General features: G+C 43.9%; 1 protein-coding gene across 3 annotated transcripts in view; it reads right to left on the bottom strand.

Moving 5' to 3' along the window:
- KANK2 (KN motif and ankyrin repeat domains 2) overlaps nucleotides 1-27160 on the bottom strand; it is a 311088-nt gene that overhangs the window by 17125 nt on the left and 266803 nt on the right. For all 3 annotated transcript variants that reach the window (XM_078684909.1, XM_078684917.1, XM_078684926.1), the window contains 7 exons: nucleotides 25858-25993; nucleotides 17944-19722; nucleotides 8762-8938; nucleotides 8159-8261; nucleotides 7341-7580; nucleotides 2700-2787; nucleotides 1541-1760 (listed from right to left, as the gene is read on the bottom strand). In XM_078684909.1, the coding sequence (XP_078541035.1) occupies nucleotides 1541-1760; nucleotides 2700-2787; nucleotides 7341-7580; nucleotides 8159-8261; nucleotides 8762-8938; nucleotides 17944-19722; nucleotides 25858-25894 (2644 nt within the window). In that variant the 5' untranslated portion in view covers nucleotides 25895-25993. The remainder of the gene's footprint in view (nucleotides 1-1540; nucleotides 1761-2699; nucleotides 2788-7340; nucleotides 7581-8158; nucleotides 8262-8761; nucleotides 8939-17943; nucleotides 19723-25857; nucleotides 25994-27160) is intronic.

Here is a 27160-nt window from a genome sequence, read left to right as displayed (position 1 = left end):
GAGCAAAAACTTGATGTCCTCCCCAGTACCGGTATCATTAGGTGTCCCTCAAGGATCCTGCCTATCCCCTACTTTGTTCAACCTAGTTATGGAGCCTCTCACCACCCTGCTACAAGCATCCAATGTACACTTTCACATGTACGCTGATGACACTCCAATATATCTCAAGTTACATTCCCCCAAAGACATCCTGAGTCTAAATTCAACGATCAGAAGTACCCAATCCTGGCTGGCCGATAACCACCTCAAACTCAACGCTATGAAGACTGAGTTCCTCCTAATCTCACCTCCCTCGAAAATATCCTCCGCACAAACATGGCTTAAGCACCTAACAGCGCTCAATGTCCAACCGACAATCGTGGACTCAGCAAAATCCTTAGGCATAACACTTGACACCAACCTCAACATGCAGCAGCATATCAGCAAGGCTACTAAGGGGGCGAACTTCCAGATAAATACCTTGAGGAAACTGAAACCCTTCCTTCCAGCAAAATACTTCCAAACAGCAGTACAAACTCTAGTCATCCCTCGCATAGACTACGGCAGCGTGGCCAACTGCACCACTCAGAGCGTCACTAAATGCGGCAGCGAGACTCATCACTGGATCAAAAAAACATTCGCATATCTACCCTGACTTCAAATCCTTGAACTGGCTGCCTCTTGAGGCCAGAATACACCTGAAAATTGCCTGCATGACGCACAAGGCTATTCACCTGAAATCACCCAGCTACCTCACCCATAAGTTGACAATTTCAGGAGGGTCCAGAACTACCAGGAGCACAAAGAATCTTCTGCTGAAACCGCGAAGATTCCGGAAGGAAAAAACGTACAAACGCTCCTTCTCTGGAATGGCGCCCAGGATCTGGAACGCACTTCCTCCTGAAACGAGGCTCATCTCCTCCTCCCTTCTTTTTAAGAGAGAAGTCAAAAGTATCCTTATGGCTAAATATACTTGAACAATGCGTCTGACTTACACTGCGAACAGTACTCCAGTATTTTATTATGATATAGCCTATATATTCCTTTGCACATGTGTTGTGACTTATATTAGTCTATATATTTTAGTATATTAGCCTTGATTCCTCATACATGTACTATATATTTTAGTATATTAGCCTTGATTCCTCGTACCTTACTATATTTTTGTTATGTACTTGAACTTGTTGATTTACCTACCTACTATGCCCCCTGTCTCCCCTACCCTTCCACCAGCCTGTGTAAAGCGCTCTGTTATCTGCAAAGATCTTGTTCGCGCTATATAAAACTTTGAAAATAAATAAAATAAATAAAATACCCTTGCTAGTCATAGTATCAGGGGTAATAGACGCAGCGCCAGGAACAGGATGCAAACTAGGTTCTTCTACTACTAGTAGTGGTGGCTGTAGAGACTATTCCTTGGCCCTAAACAACAAACAGGAGGCAGCTGGGGATTAAGGTGGGGCTAAAGTGTGTGTGACATCACTTTTTCTACCCGTGGCATTTTCGGACCCATAGACCTGCTCCACCAACCTAAATCCGCCATCCTTTTGGGATCCTTTACCTGTGTCCAGAAGCATCTTGACAATGGCAAAGTTGGACTGTGAGACAGTGTAGTGCAGTGCTGTGTTCCCATTGCTGTCGGCCATGTTGATAATGTACTCCAGAAGCTGCGGGGAGAAGGCCCTGAAGACGTCCAGGTGATGCCCAACCACTTCAGTGTCCACATCCTGGACCCGCAGTATCCGCAGCCACTCCTGGAGCACTGTGGTGTACGCAGCTTTCTAGTGAGAAAGAAGGATATGTGAATGTGGCTGGCTTTATTCACAGGCAATAGTAAACCACTGAATGAGGAGCAGCCTCACAATCATGAAAGGTATGGGGTAGGTTTCATTAAATGCAGGCCCCAAAGTGGGTACATTTTTCACTTGGCCCAAAGTGCATGGACAGAGCTTTGTGTGCACCCCAGTGTTGGAACAAAAGGTAGAGATGCGGGTTGGGACTGAAATGCCTTGTCAGAGCTGTGCCTCCCCCACTGTTGGAATGGGTGGATTGGTGTAACTATGTGTGGCTCTTATCTGGAGGTAGTAGTGCATTAGCAGAGTTATGTGCGGGTTTTATGTGGAAGTAGCAGTGTGAACAAGTTGGGACTGAGGTGCATTGGTGGAGATGTGGGCAGGCCTCATGAGGAATTAGCTGTCAATCAATCAATCAGGGGGTTTAAAGCACGCTACTCACCCGTGAGGGTCTCAAGGCACTGTCACTACAAAAGGTCAGACCTTGCAGAGATGTGTGTGGGTCCAATGATACAGTAACAGTTGGCATCTGGGTCAGAATTGAGATGTATTCGCCATACCGTGCTTGGGTTCCTCATGGGAGTAGCAGTAGGTACTACAGGTCAGGATTCGTGTGATTTGGCAGCGCTGTGTGCAAGTCTCTTGTGGGACTGACTGTGGCGGTCACTGGTCAGGGGAAGGATGCACTGGAATGCTTAGTGTGGGTCTCAGTGGTGGGGCAGTAGTGAGTGCCACAGGTCAGGATTAAGGTGCACTGTCAGAGCTGTGTGAGTGCCTCAGCCGGTGTATCAGGAGGAGCTAGACCTCAGGATGGAGGGCCAATGGAAGAGCTTGTGGAAGTAGCCGTGGGTACCACAGGCCCGGACTGAGGTGTACACGAGACACAGGATAAGATCCCTCAACCACAGACACAGCAAGAACTCTTACCTTGTCCGCTTCTGGGGCAGCCTCTCGGTTCTCCAGGTGCTTCTGCAGGATCACGCAGGCTGCGAGGAGGTCCTTACTCAGCTCCACCCTGCGGAGAGAACCAGATAGTCACACTCAACGTACCTTCTGGTGGCTCATGAGTGCCCTTAGAAGTGATAAACAGCCCTGTGTGCCCTCTCCCAACTGAATGGACAATTGAGAACATTTCATCCCAATTGCTCATTGACAATTTTATATCACATTAAGACAATAATATTCACCACTCACTGGCCCATTAACAACGCTCTTTTTTAAACTGGCTCCAATAATCTTCCTTCCAGCGGACTGAATAATAGCCTTACTTTCCATTGGCCAAATAGCAAACTTTGTTGGCACTAACTCAAGGATAGGCTCCTGGCTGACTTAATAATAACAGTCCCTTTCATAGGATCAGTAAAATCTTCCTTCTCATTCGTCCAATAATATTATTGATTTATACTCTACCAATACTGCTATCCACTCCGGGTGACCGCAATATCAATTGTCCTACTTGTATGCCAAATACAGAACACGTCATTGATTCACTGCTGATATTTCATATTTTGGCCCTAATATTACCCTTCCATCCTGCTTCCTAAATAACAAAAGCCATCTTTTCCATTTGCCACAACAAACTTCCTCCAGGGAAAAAAATACGTTCCATCCTATTAACACCAATAGTACGCTTAATTCCAATTTGCTAAATAATCCTCTGTCTACCCAATGAAGTCTTCCTTTTAAATGGCCCAGTAATCATGTACAATATTAACTGGCCTTCCAAATATTCTAAAAGTAACATTCCTTCTCCCAGGACTCTATATTGTCCTTTCCAAAGGTCCAGTTATTGATCTTCCTTGCTTTCGACCCTAATGACCATTTCCTTTCACATTTACCTCATATAATCATCCTTCACATCTGTCCAATACGAAACAGGTTACTTATCTGTAACATAGCTTTCCAGCTTCTCCTTTAGAATCACATGCTGTGTATTATTCTGCCTTAAGACTTGTTTGTTTTGGGTGTCAATCAAGGAGTTAAGATGACTACCTATGACATTGTGCATAAGCCCTCGTTGCCCCAGTACATAGTCGCCATCTTCAGATTCTTTTCTATGTCATATATGGTTTATGTTTCCCTTTGTTATTCTTATTGCCTCATTTTACTGTATTTGTTTGCATCATTTGCACTCCACTATGGAGGGGGGGGGGTCACAAGAATCTAGAGGACTTCCAACTGCAAAACTATTCTTACAGATTCACATGCTTTGCATAGAATATGTTCAAAAAGGGACTCATGTCTGAGCATACCCTTCCACACTCATGGTGGCCAAAATAATTTCAAAAAGGGGGTGGTGATGGACAGAGTATCTGAGTTAATCAGAACACTCCTACCCAGTCAACAGATCAGGGCTTGATCCATCACCGTTTTTTAGCTCACTGCACCATCAGGTGAGTCCCTTGCTCACTGCACCATCAGGGCTAAAAAACGGTGATGGATAAAGCCCTGATCTTTTGACTGGGTAGGAGTGTTCTGCTTAATTCAGATACTCTGTCCATCACCACCCCCTTCATGAATCGTTTTGGCCACCACAAGTGTGGAAGGGTATACTCAGATGTGAGTCCCTTGCTCACTGCACCATCAGGATTCAAGCAAGCCGGGCCGAAGACGGCTGTAAGGCCAGAAACCGGTCCCCGGAAGCTTGTTTCCTTTCCAGTAAAGAATTGGCTTGGTAGTTTGGTCTGCCCTGTTCCCATGATGCACTGGGCCAGGGTCAGACTAATTTGCATGTAGCCAGGTTCTGAGCTGGGATGGTGCAGTGAGCTAAAAAACGGTGATGGATAAAGCCCTGATCTTTTGACTGGGTAGGAGTGTTCTGCTTAATTCAGATACTCTGTCCATCACCACCCCCTTCATGAATCGTTGCATAGAATATGTAGCAAGGGTTAGTGGAGGGGGTGGCGTACACGTAGTTGCAAATAAGTGTTTGAACAACTCCAGCCTCACCTGAAAGTCCCTTCTTGCATGGATGTCGTTGTAGTAGTATTTGGTGAAAGCACGTCCTGATGATCTTGTAATGCCATGCATATATACTTTTAGACTGCATTAGCAATGCATGCTCTCTGGGTCTGCTTTTTAATTGCAGAGTGTGCTCGTTATCTTCCTTCTGTTTTCTTGTTGAATAGTGAAATAGCTGTATGGTCTGGTCTAGCTATCTCACTATGGTTCAACTGGACATGGGCAACCCTATGTGGCGTGTAAACATACAATTGACTAGTCTTTCTGATTGTTTTAGTCATCTGTATGAAATATATGGCTTCGCCCCTTCTATCTAAAATTTGGAGTGCTCTATTAGCCTTCGTCTTTGGTTCTTGAAACAATAAAGTGGTTTAAATGAAAAGCGAAACAACATTTCAAACAAAATGTGGATTGGTTGTCATCACCAACTACTCTTTGTGAATATGAAGAAATAGTGAATGAATAGGTAGCGCCTGTAGTTCACTTACTCTGAGAGAAAATATAATTACTATAAGGAAGGCTATCTTCGAAGTGAAATGTTTTATGCTGGCTTTGCACGCTGGCTCAAAGGGCTGCTTCATCAGTTGGGACAGAACCAGGATGAACTTTATTATTGGGAATGGAACTGGCCACTGTCCCTTCCAAATTTCCTTTATTACTGGGCAATCAAAAATGTTTTTCTCATACTACCCCTAGTTTAAGCCATTAAGGCTGCTAGGAGGTCTGCAGCAAATATGTTATGACAATAACAGTTTCCTTTGTAAATACCCATACATTTGACAGTGTGTACATCACATAACAAATGGCGTCCTTTTCACAGTGTAGCACTTACATCTTTGTATTTTGCATTCCTCTTATCTTGTTCTCCTTTCAAAGATGATTCTGAGTTTGAAGTTTTGTACACACTTACTTTTCGAATTAGAGTGTTCTTTTTTCTTTCTGCTTTCCTTGAATATTGTTAGCTTTATCAGTGTTGGATGTGTTTTTTGTCTCTAGAATGCACAGACCCGGTTTGCTCTGAAAGGCTTTTTCCACTTATCTACGCTTCTTTGGCACTGGGATGATCTTTTTCGGAAGTTCCTACATTCTATATCTGTTCGCACGGATTCTTCGACCTCAGGTAAGTTAGTTTCACCAGACTCGTAGACTATATCATTCTCTCATCCTCCGATAACTCCAAATCCTTCAGGAAGTATCCCTTGACTTGTGTCATGACGTAGAAAGCCTAACACAGTTTCTCTCGTCTTTACAGTTTTTGGCTGAAATATGTCACGAGCTCAGCATCCTTCAGACTTACGTTTTTTGGGTAGGCATTGTTTACATACCATATGTATGTCTATCTGACCCAATTTGTGGTGACACTTAGGGCAGAATCTAATAGGCATGATTTCCATCACACCCCTAATTCGATATTGAAATGAGACCGCAAAAAACCTGTCTTCGAGTCTTCTTCCATGTCTTGGTGTCCTTGTCTCGTCAAAGAACTAAGGAACCTTACAGTCTGCCTTTCCTCTTATCTTCTTGATGTTGGTACTTCCCATGTCTTGATGTCAGCTTCATCTCCCAAGACTTTTCAACACACAACTCTAGATCTTGCTTCTGAACCCAATAGTCGAAAAAAGTATCTGAAGAGGGAGACTACGCATAAAATACATTGTGGTCTTCATCATAGAGAATCATCATGATTTCTCCTGTGTTTTGATAACGTGAATGTAAATGTTTTTAGGGATACAGAGGGCGTTTCTAGACCCATTCCATGCATTGTGGAACAATGCAGAACATGTGAATCTAGAGAACATTCATGCTGTAAAATAATCTTTTTTCCCATTACTCCAATAGTAATGCTCCATTTCACTCAAATTTGAAATATGCATCCTAAACACTGCTCAATCTTAATTCTTCTCATTTGCCTATTAACAGTATTATATTTTATTGGCCCAAATAATAATCTTACATTTCTACTAGCATAACAATAATCTATTACTCGATTTACTCAATAAAAACTATATTCTTCCATTGACCAGTCATAATTATTCGATGGCCCTCGTTGCAAATCTTCCATGCTACTACTGCAAAAAAGAATCCTATTTCCTAATGGCCTCACAATCATATTTACCATCTCTCAAGAACCCAACTTTCCCTTTAGCCAAGAACAGCTCTTCCTTACTGTGTGCTCCAAAATAATGCTCCTCCTCTAGCCTTTGGCAGATGACACCACATCATGATGAGACAACTACACTGTCCCTCTCCAAGCACCACATCCCTGCGAACACTCAACTGCACCTTTTGTTGGAACGAGGAGATCAACACCTCAAGCTCCCCTGTGGCACAACAATGTCTTGCTAGAAGCAGACAACCACTTAAACCCTCAACTGTAAAGCATACCAGTTGGTTCAGCTTATACTGAAATGTCCTCCAAAGGCTTACCACATTCTCCATCTTAAACAAGACCATATGACTACTAACGTGCTCATAGTTGGTGAGCCAGCGCATGGGCTGGGTAACCACAGGGGACAAGAAAAGCGTGCTGAGGACTTAGTTGAGTGAGACAGACAGGGCCATAACAACAAACAGATTTGGACTAGGTCTACCTCTCACTAGGCTTACCTTTTTTTGCTTTCTTCTGCCACTCTTGAATTGATGCCGGCTTCTGTTGCTGGAGCGTCAGCTGCAACCAGTATTCTTGCCCCCTCCTTATTCTGCCTGTTAGGCTCGGCCCCTGAAGGCCGGTGCTCCCCATGTGCCGAAGGTACTGCCTCACTCGCCTCATGGTACTCGCTTTCTGTGCTTTCATTGTCCGAAACATTCTCGGCGGTGCTGGAATCCTCGGAAGATGTGGATTCGTACCTTAATGGAGATGAAGAGTGAATTTTGGCCCTGGATGAAAAGCCTTCACCAAGACTGGACAATTATGGGAGGGATGCTATAATGTGCAGTATTTGAGCATATCCGAGGGCTGGACTTTCTAGCGGGGTTATAGGGGAGGATGCAAGATTAGTGGTTTTATATTGCTTCTGCTATCAGAGAATTTGAAAAGCCTAATTCCCAGAAGTTTGCCATAGCGAACTACAGCAAAGGGTAGAAACCAAAACGCTCTCTACTTCGAAGTTACACAACTGGCGATTTAAAACAAAATCACCCATTCTGATTTGTATAAATTTGATCAATAATTTTAAGAAGAAACCATTTACCAAGCAACTGTTATGAGACATCTCATTTCTTAATTTAGCTTGCTTGTGTAATTAGTGACATCAACTTCAGCACACCCAACTACTCAGCTGCTTTCTCTCTCTCCCTCACTCTCTGTAAGTCAATTGTATACCAAGTGAAGTACGACTCTTATCAGATGAGGTGATATTCAATGATGGGGCTAAGGTGGAAGGACAATCACGATAATGTGAGAAAGAAAAAAGCATTTGCCATACCCTCCGTTGACTCCAACAAACTGAAGCCTCTTCTTGGTACTTGGCGAAACGTCCCCCTCTTCCTTTCGCTTCATGATGGATTTGACATTCGCCTGTGACAAAGCTGAAATAGTAGACCAGCATCAGATTAAGACATCCAATCAAATGGAACTCTAGAGGAATGACAGTAAGGCCAGTGGGACAGGCTCAGACAAGCCTTCTGTGAAAATACACCTGCTGTGAATGGGGCTCAAGACTATCTAGCCTGGTCTCCCAGGCAGGTAAAGAAGGCTTGCACCGGGCACGTAAACATCTACCCCTGTATCCCAGAAGGTGAGTGCAGGCTGGACAATGCTCCAGATCTTTTGCCCTTTGTATCTACGTTTTCTGCAGGAAGCGCACTTGGATGGTGAGCGAAGCTTGAATGGGTTTTAGAACGTTCACTCTTCTGCTTTACGATGACTAGGGAATACTGAGGTTATCTTGTGGTCTCTGGTACCGAGATTTTGCACCGTATGCATGAACACGTTCCATGGAGATTAGGAATTAGTTGCAAATCACCTTTCTACAGAGTCCGACCCGCGCTCCAACAACTAGCACTCGCCCTGTAGCCATCTTTCTTACCTGGGTCTTCCTCATCTGGCCCAAGTGTGGGCCTCTTGGTCTCTCCCACCAAGGACTCCGCAGCTGCCCCTTGGGAAGTGAACGGAGCAGTTTGCAGTGCAGATGCTTGTTCTTTGGCAGCTCTGATGACGTCCGGACAGGTAGAATGAGGCACTGCCAAGGATGCTGTAGGCTGATCTGTTGGAGTGTCGGGGAAAATTACAAAATACTTTTTAACTGGAGTGATTAGGACTCACAGCAAACAAAAGTGGAAATGTTCTCTGTGGGATACCCTGGAGGTTACATTTTTTAATAATTCCAGTAAGGAGAAGATCAATGTCATGCGTCCACTGACAGGATCAGTGCACAGCCTGCTGAGTATGGTTTGAATTACTGTGAGGTATGTCAGTGGGTTAACATGGGTACAGCTCATATCCTAGTAATCTAATTCAAAGGGTCACAAAGCCTACATCAGGAACAAGGGTCTACTCTGCAGGTCACAGAGTTGAATCCTAGAAGGTATCTTAGTGGCTAATGTCCCTGTCACAGATATCTTTCTCTCTCTTCTTAGCATGTCACCGGTTTGTAGCCTAAGAAAGGTCAAACATCTCCCTGTCTCCGGTATGAATCCTTGTAAGGTCTGTCAGTGGCTTAAATTCTGCTTCCCCAAAGATCTCTGTATAACCTGCATTTCACAGGCTTTACTCCTTGTAAAATTGCTCAATGGGTGACTGCACCTACTGCAGATATCTGTGTGTAAATTGCAGATCACAGATTTGACTGAAGCCAAGACAGACGTTCAGTGATCCAATGGGCCAACTTCAGATATCTGTGTACAGCCTACAGCTCACAAACGAGGACCCTTGGAAAAGAGGTCTCAGAATCAGTCAGGCCCTTGCAGAGAGAGGTCTGGGTGCAACTTGCAGGTCACATATTCAAATTCTAACTAGGGTAAACCAGCCTCCCTTCTTTCTTGGTCAATGACAATTTGCTATATATATGGGCATCAGTGATCTCATCACAGCATACACTTTGACCTAATTCTCCATATGCTATCCAACCACAGTACATGTTAAACAGAAGTGGTAGGCCAACAGATGGATATCATGGCTCCTATTTTTTGGGATATGAAATTCCTTTACCCAACTGGAGTGTGCCCTGGTCCCCAGAAGGCACCAACAATTAGTTTCACAACAACATGCATGAACCGAAAGAAACGGTATATGAACCATGAGATGGATGATGCAAATTTGGGTCTGTGGACTGCTTTATAAACCACTCACCAGATAACTTAATTTTTTTTTTTTTTTAGAGTTCTCAATCACATTTGCACCAAAGCAAGTAGGGAGACTAAGATGACATAAGTTCTTTCTAAACGTCCAATGTGGTCTAATACTGTTCAGCAGTTTTTAAACGTGTTGGGATTGAAACTAATACATCAATTTCTAAATGGGAAAGGCAACTATAGGGACACCTACCAATTGTCCCGCACCTTAGCCAATCTGCATATCTTTCCAAGAACAATATAATTTTCATTTATAGATTTATTTTTAGATATTTCAAGCAAATTTGACCTATGGGGCAGAGATATTAATTAACAATCCAGAAATACTTTACCCATGGATTAACCGAGTTAACTATAAGTAAGAAAAACTGCTAGCACTGAAGGAGCATCAGGAAGCAGCCGCATTCCAAGAGACTATCTGGCATCATTTCTTGTCAACCTTCCTCTTTTCAAATAGTTTTAGCTAATGCTTTTAGCCTTGTTAAGTTGTTTGGCCTTCAACTTCTTCAGTACTAAATGTATGATTTTAGGAGGGTAGGTAATTAGATAGTGTGTTATTTCTAGCAGGCCACTGGGGTGCTCTAGCCAACACAATGCTTTTGTAAGGTAATGTGACTGTTAGGATACATGGTGTTAGCTCACGTGGGCTCAATACGGCCAGTCAAATTCAGGATTCATATGAGGCTATGGATGTTTTTATTAAGATACAATTCATGCTGATGCATGAGGAAACACCACCACATCTTTAGCATAAAGGTTACAAGGCCTCTGGTAACCTATTGGGATATTTGGGACAAAGTGATGAACCTTTACTCTAACTGATATGTTTTTACTGTGCCCATGGGCTAGCCTTTCAATGATAATTTATGTACGTTTTAGGTCTTCTATGCCAATTGACTTCTGAATGAATGGAAGGATATGCGACTATCAGATTTGAGACATAAAAATGGGTTACAACGATTATGATCCTGACCGAAGAAGAAACTCTTTTGTGCCACAACATTTTTTTTATAAATTGGTTTTCTCCTGCGTCAATTATTTTGTAAATAAATGTAATAAGTAATAAGATGCAACAAGTGATGAGATTTTCAGTCTTCAGAAAGGCTCTCGGCAGGGAGTTGGAACAAAGGCTAGTGGCCACAAAAAAAGCTATGAAGCAAATAGATTAGCTATAGGTCTGCAGAGACAAAACCAATACCATTCATCAGGTATGATATACAACGAACAATGCTTATGCTTCGTAACTTGTGTTTGTCGCCACTTAGGATTAAAAAATTAATCCTAATACAACCTTTTGTTCCACTAAATAATGTCAGACTGCTGTCTTATGCTGACCATCACAGAGCAGTGTATTTTCACCAAAGGTTCTCCCCAAAATTGCATGGTCTTGAAGTACATGCAAGGTGATGGGACTCCTTCGATCACATCACTACGTGATTTATACCGCCACATAAAATGCTCCCCCATATTTTCCTAGCAAATTTCTTTGTGTATAGCAATGATCTAAATCCTTAAAATACAGAGAATAGTCAAGAAGAAAACGTATATGATTTTGGCATAATTCTTTACAGTCAGAATTAGAACAATCCTTCATAACATTTGCAACATGTCCACCATCGATAGGACTCAACGCAGGTCATCTGATCAGATAAAATAGATAAGCCTTGGGTGCTCTTCTAAAGGTGGTTTGGTGAGACATAAGCCAAACCTTTTCCTCTTCTGCTTTGAAGTTTTACCTTAAGGACATCAAGTCGCTGATTTAAACTTCTCAACTTTCTTGCTGCGAGATACAGTTTGATTTTATTTATGAACGGAGATAGGTCGAAAAACTGCTTTTTGGATGTGCTGCAAGCACTGGACCTTGCAAGAAATCTTGTGTACAGGCAATTGCAGTAGCCTACCCGTCAGTTTACTGTTGCTCCTATGACCATGGATTTGTGACTCGAATATAGAAGCGAGAGGATAAGCCTTAATTTGATTAACTAATTAAAGCTGTTTCAAACAACAGGACAAATGTGAGCAGAAAAGGACACACACAAGCATGCGCACACACACATATCTCAGTATGAAAGCTGAAATGTTTAACTTTGGTAGAACGGTGAAGATGTCGCCAAAGCAATTCAGGACTGGAAGAGAGGCTAGAGTGGCCCACTCTTTGGTTCCAAATGGATTAGTCTCTATTTTGGTGAAGATGAGTGGTAAGAAGCAGTGACAAATCCACAACTACGCGTCAAAGAAGAGACTATAGTTTTGCTCTCTTGTATTGGCCTAATATAGACTTAGGAGGCGTCGGTGTAGGATTAAATTCAGGCCCAAGAGGTGCTTAAAAAAAGGGTGCAAGGTATATGGAAAATAGGACAGGAGAATTGGGGAGGAGGTGAGTCCAGTGGAAGCTGGGCTTGGGAAATGCAAGGGCCCCAGTGAAACTGGATTGATTTAATCATTTGGGAATGATTTAAACCATTTCAATGTGATGGCCTCAGCATGCGCAAAGAGTGCTAGCCTCTTTAACAGTTGTCGATGATGCACATCCTTGAAGGAAGCAAGCCCAGAATGCTCAGTAGATAGCCTGCTGCTTTGTCCACACATCTTACTAAAGGCATTGTACCAGATGATAGGAGGGTGCTTTCTGTTACATGTATGTGCTTAGATAGAGTTGGCAGCATCCAAGTGATTTAGAAGTTCAGAGACCACAATTATTTTTTAGATTCTTGCCTAGGACTGTCAAGTAGATAAATGTTTTAGTTAGTCAGGATGATGGGATCTAAGTGTGATTTTTAGGAGCAACCTTATGCACCCTTTTTCAGTAGGTCTCAAGCGATACCTTGTTGTATCAACATGACGAAAACAAAACAGATTGTGGGAGTTGTAACAAGCTCAAACTGTCTAAGGTAGCCATCTTTGGGTGGGATCAATGGGAACATCTTTGGTTTCAAAGACGCAAAATCTTCAGATTTATTTAGAGAGGTAGGCTGCAGCGAGAAGAAGGGAACCATACCTCTACAAAGAGGGATGCCATTTGTCATCCCATGTGTTATTTTATTTTGTCTATGAAAGACCCGATTCTTACGTAATTGCGCTTATATTAAAGACGCGTAGCAACAAAGCATACATTGATTAAAGATCCCCCAAATTGCCATTAAGATCTGGTAAAGTATCACCCAATGGTTCTTCTTTGCTTCCTTCTTAGTAGCCATTTTATACTTTCTAATCATCACTCGATATGCCACGTTATTGGCTGGTAAGCTGAGCTTCTTCCACTGCGACTCAAGCCTCAAATTGGTATGTTTCATTTCTTCTAGTAGACAACTGAACAAAGGGGGCCCTCCGGATTTCACCCTATATTTATATGGGACAGTTGCAGATGTTACCATGGTGGCTATCTGTGACGAAGAGACCGGAAGTTTCATTATGCGTGCCACAAACGTTGGTTAACAACACAAGAGTATCCTTGAGCAAAAATGTTACAAGAATTTAAGAGGATGTGGGGAGAAGGGAGTTAAGAGCAGAAAACTGACAGAGTGATCTGACCAAATGTAAGGAGCGATGTTCTGGATGGTGATGTCTGAAATTGCATCTAACGTGTGTTCTTTGCCGTGCATGGGGGGTAGAATAATTGACAGAACCCATTTCATTCAGAGTGGACGAGAATAAACAGAGAAACTCGTAGCTTCTTATTGGTGTCTTCAAGCCAAAGGTTCAATTCTCCCAGTAAATAGTGACAAAAAGCAAAATCAGCAAGCAGGTCCACAACAGACTACAGGACAATGATTCTTCCATAAAGGACGACAGCAATTTACCCATGCTGTACTGTAATTCGGTCAGAGCAGCGTATAATTGAATAGATACTTGCATTCCACCAGGGAGAAAAGCAGTCACATTGAGTGACTCTCCCCTCCATGACCTTGGGATTTATGTTGGTGTAATATGTGATAATAAAGTGGAACAAGATGGGCGTTGGTCACTAAATTTTTGGGAGTCATCCAGGTCTCAAGCAGACAAGAAAAGAGAGGATTGTAGTTTCTCTAGTTGATGCTGTAACGCAGATCTGGTTTCCGCATGCAGCATTTTATTGGTTGGGTGAGGTTGGGTCTTGTGAGTTGTACCTTTGTTAACAACCGACTTGCTTAGGGCTTTGGAAGTGTGATAAGAGCTTTTAAAGCGGCAGTCTGCTCAAGTAAGATGGAGTAGCGTGCATTTAGGTCAAGAATACTTCTAGCCCAATTCATAGAAATATAAGCATTAGAAAAGCCAGGGTCTGGCCACGGCAAGAGTGAGCTCGTTTTCCTTTTTTGCATACACAGGTATAATGCTAAAAAACATGGCACACAAAAATAAAATATTGTCTTAGCAGCACAGGCGCACCAACCCTGCCACAGAGGTGAACTCCTTTCCAGGCAGATGAATGCGTTCAGGCAAAATGTCATCACTCACAATGCCCGACAACCAATCAAAAGGGCTGACTGACTGACACATCATGTACAAGTTTAGCTACGGGGTGCGTAATATCACAACTGCGGATTCCATTCAGATGTTCCAAACTGCTTGGTTCCTATCTGCACGTTGTGCTCCCTAAATACATTAAAGAACAAATGCCAGTGAGAATACATATAAGACCAGCTTTACAGCGCTTACAACCAAAAAAGCACCTATGATATTCAGCTAAACAATCGTTCTTATCTCGATTAGCTTGTGTTAACTGAAAATGGATTGGACCCAGATACCTTCTGAGGGCAGAAGAACAAATATTCACTGCCTACTGAGCCTTACAAGGTCCATCTTGAATCGTAGGTTCTGTCCAAATTGCCTAGCGCCTCATTATAATCCTGCACATTTTGTGAGCTGTCCTACATGAGAGAGAGCAAACTCTTGTTGGTTGTTTATTTCAACCTTCAACCATCTTGTAGTTAAGTCCTCACATTCCAGCAGGGCAATGATGGACGTTCAATGTGCGAACGACCATATCTCAACAAATTTGCAAAACTGAACATGGGCTGCAGCGGCCCCATGCAGTATTGCCAACATTGCGGATGAGGAGTAATGATGGGACAGCAGGAACGCAACTCTACTCGACATTATTGTGTATCACTAAAATAAACTTAACTACACCGAGGGTGAAGTGGACAGTGGACCTAAATGAGGGACTGACAGAGGGCAAATGACACTTTGTGGTGAGGTACCCAAAACTGTTTTCCAGAAATGCTAGGTTTAAGTTTATACAATACAACACACTGCATTACACATCAGACACCAAACCACTTCCATTGGAAGATGCGTGCTTAAGATATCAGGCTGAGGACGCTGACCTCAAATACATCTTTTGGTGCCATGCTTCTATGTAGTCGTAAAGCACAGATGTATCTGGTCTCACTGAACACCTGATAGACAACACGAGTGTTTGTAGTCCCAGAACAAGTCGGCTGGGGCTGATGGTAAGAACCATGTTAAATGAAATGGCCTAGTAGGTTCTGATCTTGCCTTGCTCCTAGCTAAATGGCCAATAGTCATGTCGTGGAAGTGCAAGAGCCCACCTAAGGTATCACGCTTGAGGAGAGAGCGTTTTCAAGTGTCAGAAGCTGATGGGTTGGTGGTATTCAGACAACTGAAGTGGGGCCAATTTTGTCTAAAACTATCTGAAAATTATGACACAAGACCCCCTGAACCACATTCAAAATCCTCTGTGGAGAGCATGCACAATTGTAGGTGCTGTAACGGTAGCATTATCGCTGGCAGTAAATACATCCGAAGACGATATGGATAAACTTTTGTGTCTGTTCAAATAGCATTAATTACACTTGGGCTACTTGTGTCAATAATCTGGTGTTGAGGCCTGTAGCTGCGTTAGATAGCATTTTGAAATAGAGGCAACATAGGTATTCGGGCCATGTATAGACGCCAGTCATTTGCACTACTTCACCAATATGTAATTCTGGCCATGATATTTTGCAAACTATGTCTTTGACTGCATCCACCCTGCATAAAATGAAATGAGACAAAGCTATCCAGCCTTTATCTTTCTCTTGGTCTAATGGTTACATGTTCATAAAGGAAAAGTTACGAAAACTATTTGCAAAATAACTCTCTCATGAAGTTGTTGGCACCATCAAAATTCCCACTTCTCATGAGTATCTTATTGTATGCCTGTTTAGTCACCTTTCTGGTATACGTTCTCTGCTTACAGGATATTAATGAGACAGCAAGAAGGTTTGCAGGCAAAGCCAACTCTGTGCCCAGGAACCCCACATGCAATTGACTCTACTTGCAGCTGGAATTTTTTGCCATTGGCATGTGAGAGCCTTGCTTTTTAGGGAAAACATCGCACATATGCAGACCTTGGCCATATTTAGTTATTGTCCAGAGATGTATCTCTGACGGACTGACCCCGAATGCTCACAAAGATGGTAAATAAATCAGGCGCCCTTATGCAAAATTCCATCATGTAGCAGTTGCACTATGATAATGATATGCTAGTGAATCTAGAATAAGTTCATGCCTCAAAAGGCCCAGCGAGCGTCCGACCACAGAGGGCAAATATAGAATGCAATCTATGTAAATGTAAATTGTAAATTGATACTTGTATAGCGCACTACTCACCCGCAAGGGTCTCAAGGCGCTTGTACGAATACCGCTGTGGAACCCATCCTGGCTTTCCCTGTGAGGTGTCCACTCCTGGGCACCCCCAAGGTGGAGGCCAGGCATCCTTAGCGTTGTGGGGGCCATTGTGGAGATTAAGCAAGCTATTGCCCAGAGTTGCAGAGTGGGACTCCATGATTGGAATAGGCACCGAGGCGAGAATTATCAGGTCCGTGGAATTTTTGAGCTCAAGACCCGCTGAGGCAGGGAATTGAACCCTGGTCCCAGGCTAGACCTCTGCATCAGGGTCTGCCGCTCTAACCATTGAACCACACTTCTCCACTATGGAGGGACTGGGCCACTCATGGGTCAGCTTATTAGTCTGGATAAATAGAAACGCATCTGATGGAGCAACTTGGATGTAGGTTTTACAGTTTGCAACAACAATGGGAGGGACAAACACAAGAAGAAGAAGGGAAGCCGTCAACAAAGAAACAAGCAAATGACAACGACAAAGCCAACCAATAGTAAGCAACGGGCGGGTTTTAAGCCCACCGCAAGTTTTTGTATGGTCCACAAGAGTCTTTGCCAACAAGCGAAACCTAAATATTGACACCAGGGCGACTGGAATGGAGCTGCTGCCTTCAGAATGTGAGGAGCCTACTTTGCCAACGTAATATCTGCCATGAAAGATGTAGGCCCCGAGGCAAACACTGACATGATTTCTGGACTTTTCCCCTTGTGTTTCAGAGGAGGGTGTGTGCATCCTGTCCGAATCACATGCCACCAGCAGACTGCCAAATAATTTAGAAAAAGTAAATACCAATAGAGGCAACAATGACGTGTTTGTATGCTGGGTTACATTCAGCAAAGAACAGGGTCCCGAGGTGCAACAGTGGCCCGAGGCGGGGACAGGCAGTCTAGATGTTACATGCTCAGTCTGAGTCCTCATCCCCGAGCTCTCAAGTTACCCTTGACTTCTTGCAGACTCATCGATACACCCCGGTATTGAGGAGGGGGGTTGCCCCTCACCCTGCCTATGCTTACCTTACTCCCCTGCACCCAGCGGTGGGAAAGAGGAAAGGCAATGCAAGCACAGTGAAATTCTTACCAGAAGATAAACAATAAGTAAATACATCTGTCTTGGCACAAAACCTTCTTGGGTTTTAGATTTACAGAATGATTCCTAGCCTTCGGGTTTAAGGGAGAAGGAGTCTATAGAATATTATCTAAATAAACATTGACAAGATGGAGAACCATTGCTACAGGTGAATAAGCCTCATATTTTGAAGAAAATGGCTAGAATACACAAGTCAAAAGGCATTTATGACCTCATGGATCTTACCTTTCTGGTCACCGAAGGCCTTTTCTGCTCCTCCCGACTCCTGGTGCGATGTGATGCTGATCTTCTTGACCGTGTGGAAGATGTTGCTGGTGTGGTTGGATGGTAAGGGGAAGGACGTCTCCATAACTTCATCAGTTCTGTAGATAGCAAAGTGTGGCGAGGTGACTGTATCACCCTGGCCTTCGGCTTCCTTGGTCTGGAAGGTTTTGAAGCTGACATATGATTCTTTGGTCTCCAAACTCTGGGCCCTCTGAGGTTTCATGTCCATGCCAGTGGCAGTGCTGGCAGCAATCTCAGGCTCCCTTGGGGTCTGCACCACTTTGACTGTGTCCACCTTGATGGGAACCTCCTGGTGCTTCCACAATATACCAGAAGGGGGCTCAGTTGAGTACACTTGCACCCCTACAGTCCTCTGGACACACTGGTGGTCTTGAGAGCTCACATCTCTTCCTCTGGAATGCTCTGCAAGTGTTTGCTGCCATGTTACACTAGTCATACTGGTGGCGTCGGCCGTTTTTGGCTTGGCATCCTGCCCTTTGTCCTCTGTCAACTTCACCTGCTGGTCTAGCTTCTGGTGGGCCACCTGGAGCTCATGCAAAGCCTTTCGCAGTTGCTTCTCGAGCACCGCTATCTTGGCCGACAGTGCTTGGATCATCTGTCGCTGCTTGTCCACCTCAACGTTGGTAGCCACAGATGATATGCCCAAATCTTGTTCCTTCACAGAAACTCCCAAGCTCCTCACCTCTAGTGGACTTCTTACTTCTTTTTTCCCCTCAGTCTCACTTCCTCTTCCCATCTCACGTTCCTCAGTCCCAACACATACTGACTTTGTCTCTTTCTTCAGAATTGACTGAGGGCTCTGTATTACAGATCCTTCGGCCGTCTCACATCCTGAATCTTGCCTAGAGCTACTGTGTGGTGGTGGAGAGCCCACTTCATGGCGACCCCGGTCAGCCTCTTCCTCTGGTATGTCGATGTACAGCTCACCTCTGGACTTGGGCTTACCATAACCAAGATGGCCGAGGAACCGCTGGCTTTTTAGTTGCACGCTGAGCTGGCGCTTCTCCTCCTGCAGCACGGATATCTTCACCTGCAACACAGGAATCATCTTCACTTGCTCCTCCAGCTGCTTGAGCTTCCTCAGTGCTACGGCCATTTGCTCACGGACATGCTGGAGGTGCCCTGGGGTTGGCGACACTGGTGTGGACAGGCCAGAGCTCATTGGTGTATACACGCCAGAGGCCCCTGACTGTGATCCATTCTGAGAGCACATCCTGGAGAATGACTGGTTGAGACCGGCACCAACCAGTGAACTAGTGGACCCTGAACGACTGCCATGCAAGCTCCCCAAACTTGCCAACCTGGCTCTGCCCCCATCACTCACATCATGGTCCGCCTCGAGCTTCTTCTTGGCATCAAGCAACGTTTTTTCGACCCTTGCATTGAGGCCACTTATTAGTGGTGGGCGGTTCTCCATGCCGTATGCGGGATAGAATCCGCGGCCACAGTAAGAAAAGGAGGAGTGCCGGCTGTCCATGCTAGCATTGGAGCATAGCGACTCGGTCGAGGTCCACCATGATCCTGTATAGCCCCGTGGCAGGGAGCTGAATCGTGGCTTGCGGTGAACTGGCACCCGTTTGATTGTGTGGCCCTTTTCAATATCATCTACATACTTCAGGAAGTCGAGGTCCAACCGGTAGCCATAGGGGGTCTCCACTGAATAGGGCATGCCCTGGTCCTTCCCCCCAAACACCGTTGGAGATGTTGGGTTAGATTTCCCTAAAGGGAGCAACAACAATAAAATGACAAAGTGTGAGAGCAGAAAACAATTCAAACCAATTGGAATTCATACTGCTACATCAAGGCCTCGATGGAAGGGAGGGTCGGGAAGGTATTCTCAGATCTCTCTAGTTATGAAAAATATTTGCTCATAATTTTAAATCAACAAAGTTTAAGTACCAGCCGCTTACACAAGCTTGAGTTTTCTTTTCATCATAGGTGTGGGAGCAAATAAAAACTTATAATAGTGGTCCCTCTGAAACATGGGGACATTATGGAAATTTAACCCCTGCGAAAGCTCTGTCCTGGACTTGAACGACTGCGGATTTTCATAATGTTATTTCACAATAGGCACTGGATCTGATTACGTAGGCTGGGATTACCCCACAAATCCATTTTAAATTAAATATATATTTTAATGTATGCAGCATTAAAATAACATTAGAAGTTAAGGTTGTGTTCTAAACATTTGGAGGACGTAACCCAGCACAGTGGTCATGTTGCAGTATCTACGACACAAAACCTAGAAGCCCTTGAAATGCACTGCTCGCAGCAGCACACGTGACATCACAGATAAAATAACAAACCACCACTGTATAATGTATATCCTCACTAAAACTGATTATGGACACTGCAGCACACACTCCATTTGGCACCAACATTGGCCTAGTTGGGTTCCCGAGTGGTTTTGGGGACTGGCCTTTGGCCAAACTACGGAGTAAAAGAAAGGGTGGTAGGAGCAGCGACTGCTTTGCAGGCGGTGGGCCAAGGATCTGACCTTTGGGTCATGCGTACATGGAGGATAAATGGGTGCATGAGCCAGGGACTACTTTTACTGCTAAGTTCGTGATTTGGCATTTGGCCAGGCACTACACTTATACCCTGGACACTGCACTCCTCCCACACCCCACTGTACATGGGTCCAGCTCCATACCTTCACAGCAGTTTAAGGGCTGCAATCCATGATGATGTAATATTTGGTTTTAGCACTGATGTCATTACATGATGTCATTTGTGACGTTGTCCCTGATTTCGTACCTGACGTCATTAGCAGTGCATGGCATGGTGGGAGCGAAGGTTGCGTTTGCTGATACTTTCGACGGGTTTTAAGTTTTGTGGTGCAGACACTGCATCAAAACAACTTTGGGTCTTGTTATGTCGCCCAACTACTTCCAACACAATCTTAAACTTGATTGAGGTTTTTTCCCAGACATATAGAAGTACACATACACATACATAAATAAATATATATACATACACACATTGAGGTTTTTTTCCAGACATACATAAGTACACATACACATATATAAACATATATACATGCACACATATTATGTATATAATCATATTCAATTGCGTATATACAGAAACAAATAAGGACATATCATGCAAATGAATTTCCTGTCATGTTTGTGACAAAAATAAGGCATTCAATGTATTAAGTACATTTATTTAGTTAGGTAGCATTTGCAGTATAATCTAAAATAATACTATTTATATTACTTCAATTTGGCCCTATCAAATTATAGTTAGTTACACAGTAACATGTAAGCTTTTTAATATTAAGCAGTTTTTTTAAAATACTGCAAGTTGACATTAAAAAAAAAAGAAATTTCAAAACAGTGTTTTTATTTTTTCCCCACTGATGCATTAATAACGTTAGGTGAAGTTGTGCCATTTTGACTTTTAAGGTGATTTGCGGTTATAGGATTTTTAAAGCTGAAATATTGGCTACTTGCAGTGTACAATTGGGATTTTGTTTTAGTTTGATGTTAAAATGTTTCGTCATTAGTAGCGATCTAACCCAAAAAATGGGTAGACATTTTGCAACAAACACGCAAAAAAAAAACTTCAGTTTGCTTTTTTTTGCCTAAAAGCTTCTGTTTCATTTCCATGGAGCATTTCCTCTTTTTCCTGAACCACATTTTTTGTAAGTGATTAAAAGATTTTTAATACGTCAACACTCCTATGGGATAGTTGAAATGAAATGAAATACCAGTATTTGTAAAGCGCACAGCTACCTCCGAAGTGGTGTCCCGGCGCTGGGGGCCGTCGGGAAGATTAAGCGAGCTATTGCCCAGAGCCACATGGTGCTGGGCTAACCTGCCGCCGGCACCGGGGATCGAAATGTGAACCCCGTAGTCTGGAGTCAGACACTCTGGCTGCTGCGCCACACCTCTTCCACAAGTACCTTCATGAGCTTAAGTACTCTGGGGTTCTTGTGATTTTCTTTGAGGGTGATTACAATACGAGGTTGCTTGAGTTCCTACTACCTGGCCTGGAAACTCAGGCCGAACTGTGGAGCAGGACCGAGTCTCTGTCTAGAGTGGCACACTGAAAGAAAAACAATGGACTGGAATGCGGCCAGAGCGATCGCCAGTAGCTGTGATTAAGCCAAGCATTCCTTCCATCTCTTTGAAGTAGGTGTGACAGGTATACCAGACATGAGATTCGTGATCACTGAGCCACAGGACTCAACCTATATCTCACTTATGAGGCCGAAATAGACTGAAAGCCAGGGTTGCTTGTGTGCCCACCGGAGGGGCCTGGCAGCTCTGGCTGAAGTGTTCCTACTGGAGCATGCCCAAGACTCATTTACATATAGCAGGTCTCTGTCTAGAGTCGCATGGTGGGTGAAAAATGATGGGACTGGAATGTGGCTTGAGTGATCGCCAGGAGATGTGATTAACTCAAGCTTTCCTTCTCTTAGTTTGTTGCATTAGAAGTAAAACTTACTCTAGGCATCTCTCTTCTTAACTAACAGTGCACCCGACTGCTGACTTTCTCTACCTGGCAGGCATCATTGAGGAAGCCATGTGGAACACACGGGGACACCGGATAGGCCTGAATCATTCAGATCAGAGAAAATAAACTCCCATAACACACCTGACCCCTCCAGTAAGATTTCCCTCTTATGAGCATTCCAGGGATATTTCTCATGTTTTCTTTGGAATGGGGAATGCAGAGATCAAAGCAGGGGGCTGCTAGCCAGTGAAAGATGGAAGCAGGATGCAGGAATTACTGCTGGGCAGCTTATTACCCACAGAGCTTACTTTTTTCTTTCCCCCCTTCTTTGCCAGAACTCCTTGAATTAATAAAAAGTAAACCAATCCCTCCCCCTGAAAAAATCTACAAGCCGCAAAATCTCATACTTCCACTTTAAAAAGTGTTAAAAGAAGGCCGAGTAAACTGCAGCAGGACTGGCACCCCAACCCTCCTACCTTTCCCACCCTCATCCTCACTCAATGCCCTGCTGGAGCTTCTTTCCCCCTGACTCAAGGCTTTTAAACCACAAACTCCTCGAAGAAAAGCAGAACCGCACAGTTGCTGAGCTCCCCAGCTCCTAGCTGCTCTCAAAATGGGAGCGGCAATTGCAATTTAGCATCATTGACAACTCCTCACTTCTGTAAAAGGTAAAGGTTGTCAAAAAGCGAAGATCTTTGCATGGCAAAGTCGTTCCTTCAAAGACATATTTAAAATTGTTAAATAAGTTGTTTAGGAAAGTTGGCATAGTTTGCTAACGTTTGCTAAGAATCTAAAAAAAAGGATGGTATTGTTTGTAAAACATTTGAAATATTATTTCAGAGTTTTAAAAAGTTGGGATAGTTCGTTGGGAATGGTTAGTAGTGTGTGGCCTAAATGAAATGTTGGAGTTTTAAGAACTGGGCTGTACTCTGCGCTTAATACACTTCGCTTGGACAGTGGATGGGGTTGTCTAAGGCAGTGACCTAGAGATCAGAGCATGTAGACAACCGTTCTGAGTTTCATGTGACAAATCATTGGATTTGGCAACACTTACGGCCTCATTACAAGGTGTGTGGAGTGGTACTTCCTGTTGCAATACTACTCCGTACAATTACAAGTTTTAGAAGGTGGTGTAAAACTAGGCAGGAGTACATTACCTGGTAATATCACATCTGGAAGTATCCCCAGCTTTTCTAGCAGGTGCAACATGTGAGCACAAGTGGGCACAGAATTATGTAGACGCATGCAGTAAACAGCCTGGTAATGCTGGTGAGTCGGTATTCCTCATTCCGGGCCTCACACTTATAATAGCTGTTAACTGAAGAGGCACCATAACCTAGTAAAGGCAATGCTGGCCCAGTATTACCAATCTACTTTTACCAGCCAAAGGATAGCAAAGCCCTTAATGGGCACGGGCGCCATGGCCCCAGTTTCTCTCCAGAGCACCTGACGATGCGTAGACCCTATGTCGTGGCTGTGGCAATCTTTAGGAATCAAGATGCTAAGAGACAGAAACTTGTGTGTAAACAGCATTATCTTTATGAAGCTCTTCTGCCATATACACCACAGTCAATGGCTGTAGGGAAACAGTGTTTACAACGCTGTCATTACATCGCAGTACTATTACAACGCGGTCGTTACAATGACTGCGTTGTTACGCAATGCATTTACATCGCAATTCATTACAACAACTTGCTGTAGGGGGCGCTGAGGTATTGAAAATGAATTCCAACACCTTCCCTACTGTTGCTCAAACTGGAGTAGGAATAGTAAATAATATTATTCCTAAGTCCAGCGCGTCCCCTACTGCAAGTCGTTTTAATGACTTGCAATGTAAATGCATCGCGCACTAACAACGCAGTTGTTGTAACGACCACGTTGTAAAAGCACACAAGGTAATACATCGCATTGTTATGTGCTATATTCATGGCTGTAGGACTAAAGGTTCTAGCATGGAGCCAGAAGGCGGGGAGGACATGTCCATCGTCTGAAGTAAGAATACAGTGATCAGAAGGTGTGATGATCGTTTTGCCATCAGAGGATGGTCGGAACACTGATCTGGGAGGAGTGAAATTTGGCAATTGAACCAAGCAGTTGGGGAACAGAAGATGCAGGGTCAACTCAAGGCTGGACGAGATCTGTATCTCAAGGTTAGCGTCTTGGTTGAAGTTCCTATGGACCTGGCTCTTCTACTCTGGGGACACCCATGTGTACAGCCGTGTTCAGGCAGATGCTGATCCCCATTTTCTCTGAACGGCAGAGTGACAGATGGACTCCTAGAAGCTCCAACTAACTTTCAGTAAGTGGTGACTGATGAGCAGGGTAATTTAACCCCTTGCCCGCGGCCGGAATTCCGCTGCGGTGCTGGACATTGCAATCGCGGGCGTGGTCATGACGGCTCCCGGCCGTCATCAGCACACGAGCACTGTGATGCATGACGGACGGGAGCCATCATCAGCACGGAAGGGGTTAAGTGCCATCAGCTAAAAATGGAGGCCAAATTCCTATTTATGTGAAATAGGCAAATGGATTTAACAATTCCCCATATGAAAGATGTTACCAAAAGGTAATTTGAAGAAACTTGAGTATTGTGTTGGACAGAATCAAATTCTACGGTCAATTTTACCACATAGATCGTCGGCAATATGCAGCACCAGGGTTAGTGCCCTTACTTCAAAGTTTTTCATTAATGAAAATAAAGTAAGCGCAGAGGTGCAAAGCTTTTCTTAGGAGCTACCTAGATGTCGAAGTCGTCGAATACCAAGGCTACCTAGTCTTGAAACCACCTCATGCCTCTTTCTTCCAACACCCTGTACTTCTAGCCTTTTTATCTCACTTTTGCTGTCTCATCCCCATCTCTCCTTTCTCCATTTGTCACTTTCTTCCCATCTTTCAATGCCTTATCCTTTCTCTGTCCTGCTGGAAGTCTGATGACAAAAACAAGTGTCACAGCATGCCACCTGCGCCCCAACCCACAAATAAAGCAATGGGTAACAGTGAAGTAATGTAAGGGTTGGTTCTTGTAATCTCATTAATTAATAATATGACTAATTACTCAGCAAAATAAAAGTAAAGCGACCTTGATTTGGATTCAATACATTTTCAGAATAGCTGTGTGACTTAAAGAAATAGCTGCTTCTGTTGGACACCTGCAGAGGTAGAGGATCCAAGTACTGCTATTTTTGTGTGCCAATGGTACATCCACCACTTTTTGGTGGACACCCTACCTCCGTTAAATCCTCTAGTCTGATTATCCATCGCTGATGTGAAGGAAATTGACCTACCATCCTTAAGTTTACCTGACACGACATGTCAACTTGAAATACAGAAACTATTGGTGCAGTCAAACACACGATCATTTTTGGGTAGGGTTTTAAAATCAAGCCATACCGGGGAAGGCGGGTTCCATGTGTAGCACCTGCGCCATGTTGTCACCTCTGTCACCTTCTTCACCCTTTCATGGAATCCCAAAGCGCCTTCAAAAGGGACTTCACTCCGCCTTGTGACTCTGCATCCGTAGAAAGGACTGGAAAGAAGGGAAGGCTCGTCATAAGAAAGGTGCAAGGAAGCATATTCTTGTCAGGGTGGGGGTTACAAATATTTGAAAACATTTTTTTAAAAACATCAATAAAAATCGAATAATTGTTGTTCTGGTTTAGAGCTTGACATGTGGTTTAGACCATGACAAGTTCTTGTCATAGGTTGCAGCTATTTGATCGATGCCTAACCTTGCCAGGGGCATAGCTTAGGGGGAAGGGGGGGGTTAACCCCCCAAAAATGTATTTTGCAGTAAATAGTTGGGTATAAGTGCTTTCAGTCGGGTACTGTGAAGTGTCTGTCGGATTTCACCTGGGATTTGTACATGCCCACACTGACAAAAACACACACACACTCGACCTGCTCTTAAGGCCTTCAAATATGTTGAATAGTGTGCAAAATATTGTTTTTTAAGTACCCCTAACGATCCACACTCCTTTCACTTTCCACTGCCTCTTAAGCCCCCTGATGCACCGCTTCTCATATAATGCATTTTTACAAGATATGTCAGCGAGATCTGAAGCTCACACCCCCAATGTTACTGCCCAAGCTACGCCCCTGAACCTTGCCAAGGCCCCACCACCTTCTTCACAGATGACATATGTGTACATACATGTGCATGAAACTCCTGTGCCCTTGTTCAGTTCGTTACAATTCCTCTTGATACCCACAGAGCGCCCAAATCCCACCCAAGGAGCTGGCCTCAGTTCCGCCCCCCTGGCTCGCTCATTTCACGCAGAAAAGAATAATACATCTTATGTGCACGGAGGTATGATAGTTATGTGCCCATGTATGGTGCGCGCGCTGGAGCGAGGTGATGTGCACAGCATGGGAGACGAGGGCCAGACGTGCCTATGCATTCCAGGGCAGTCAAACCAGACATCCGTGGGCTGATGTAGCTTGGAGGCATCTAGAACTGGGGCCGCCCATAAAAATCAACAAAATCAAGTCCTGGACAGTGCCTTTGATGGGCCGGTACTGTCGGGTACTTTTTTATTTTGAGAGGGAGAGTACCTGCACTTCTCAAGAGTGACTAATACTTTTAATTGGAGAGTGCCGGCACTTCTCAGAAACAAGCAGGTACCCAGGTACAAGTTACCTGCACTTCTATTTTTCCATTTCAAGCACTGGTCTTCGGAGTATGTAGACGCGCACT

This window comes from Lissotriton helveticus, chromosome 1_1, assembly GCF_964261635.1.
Source record: "Lissotriton helveticus chromosome 1_1, aLisHel1.1, whole genome shotgun sequence".
Taxonomy (NCBI): Eukaryota; Metazoa; Chordata; class Amphibia; order Caudata; family Salamandridae; genus Lissotriton; species Lissotriton helveticus.
The sequence above is the reverse complement of the archived record's forward strand: the minus strand, read 5'-3'. Positions and strand labels throughout refer to the sequence as shown.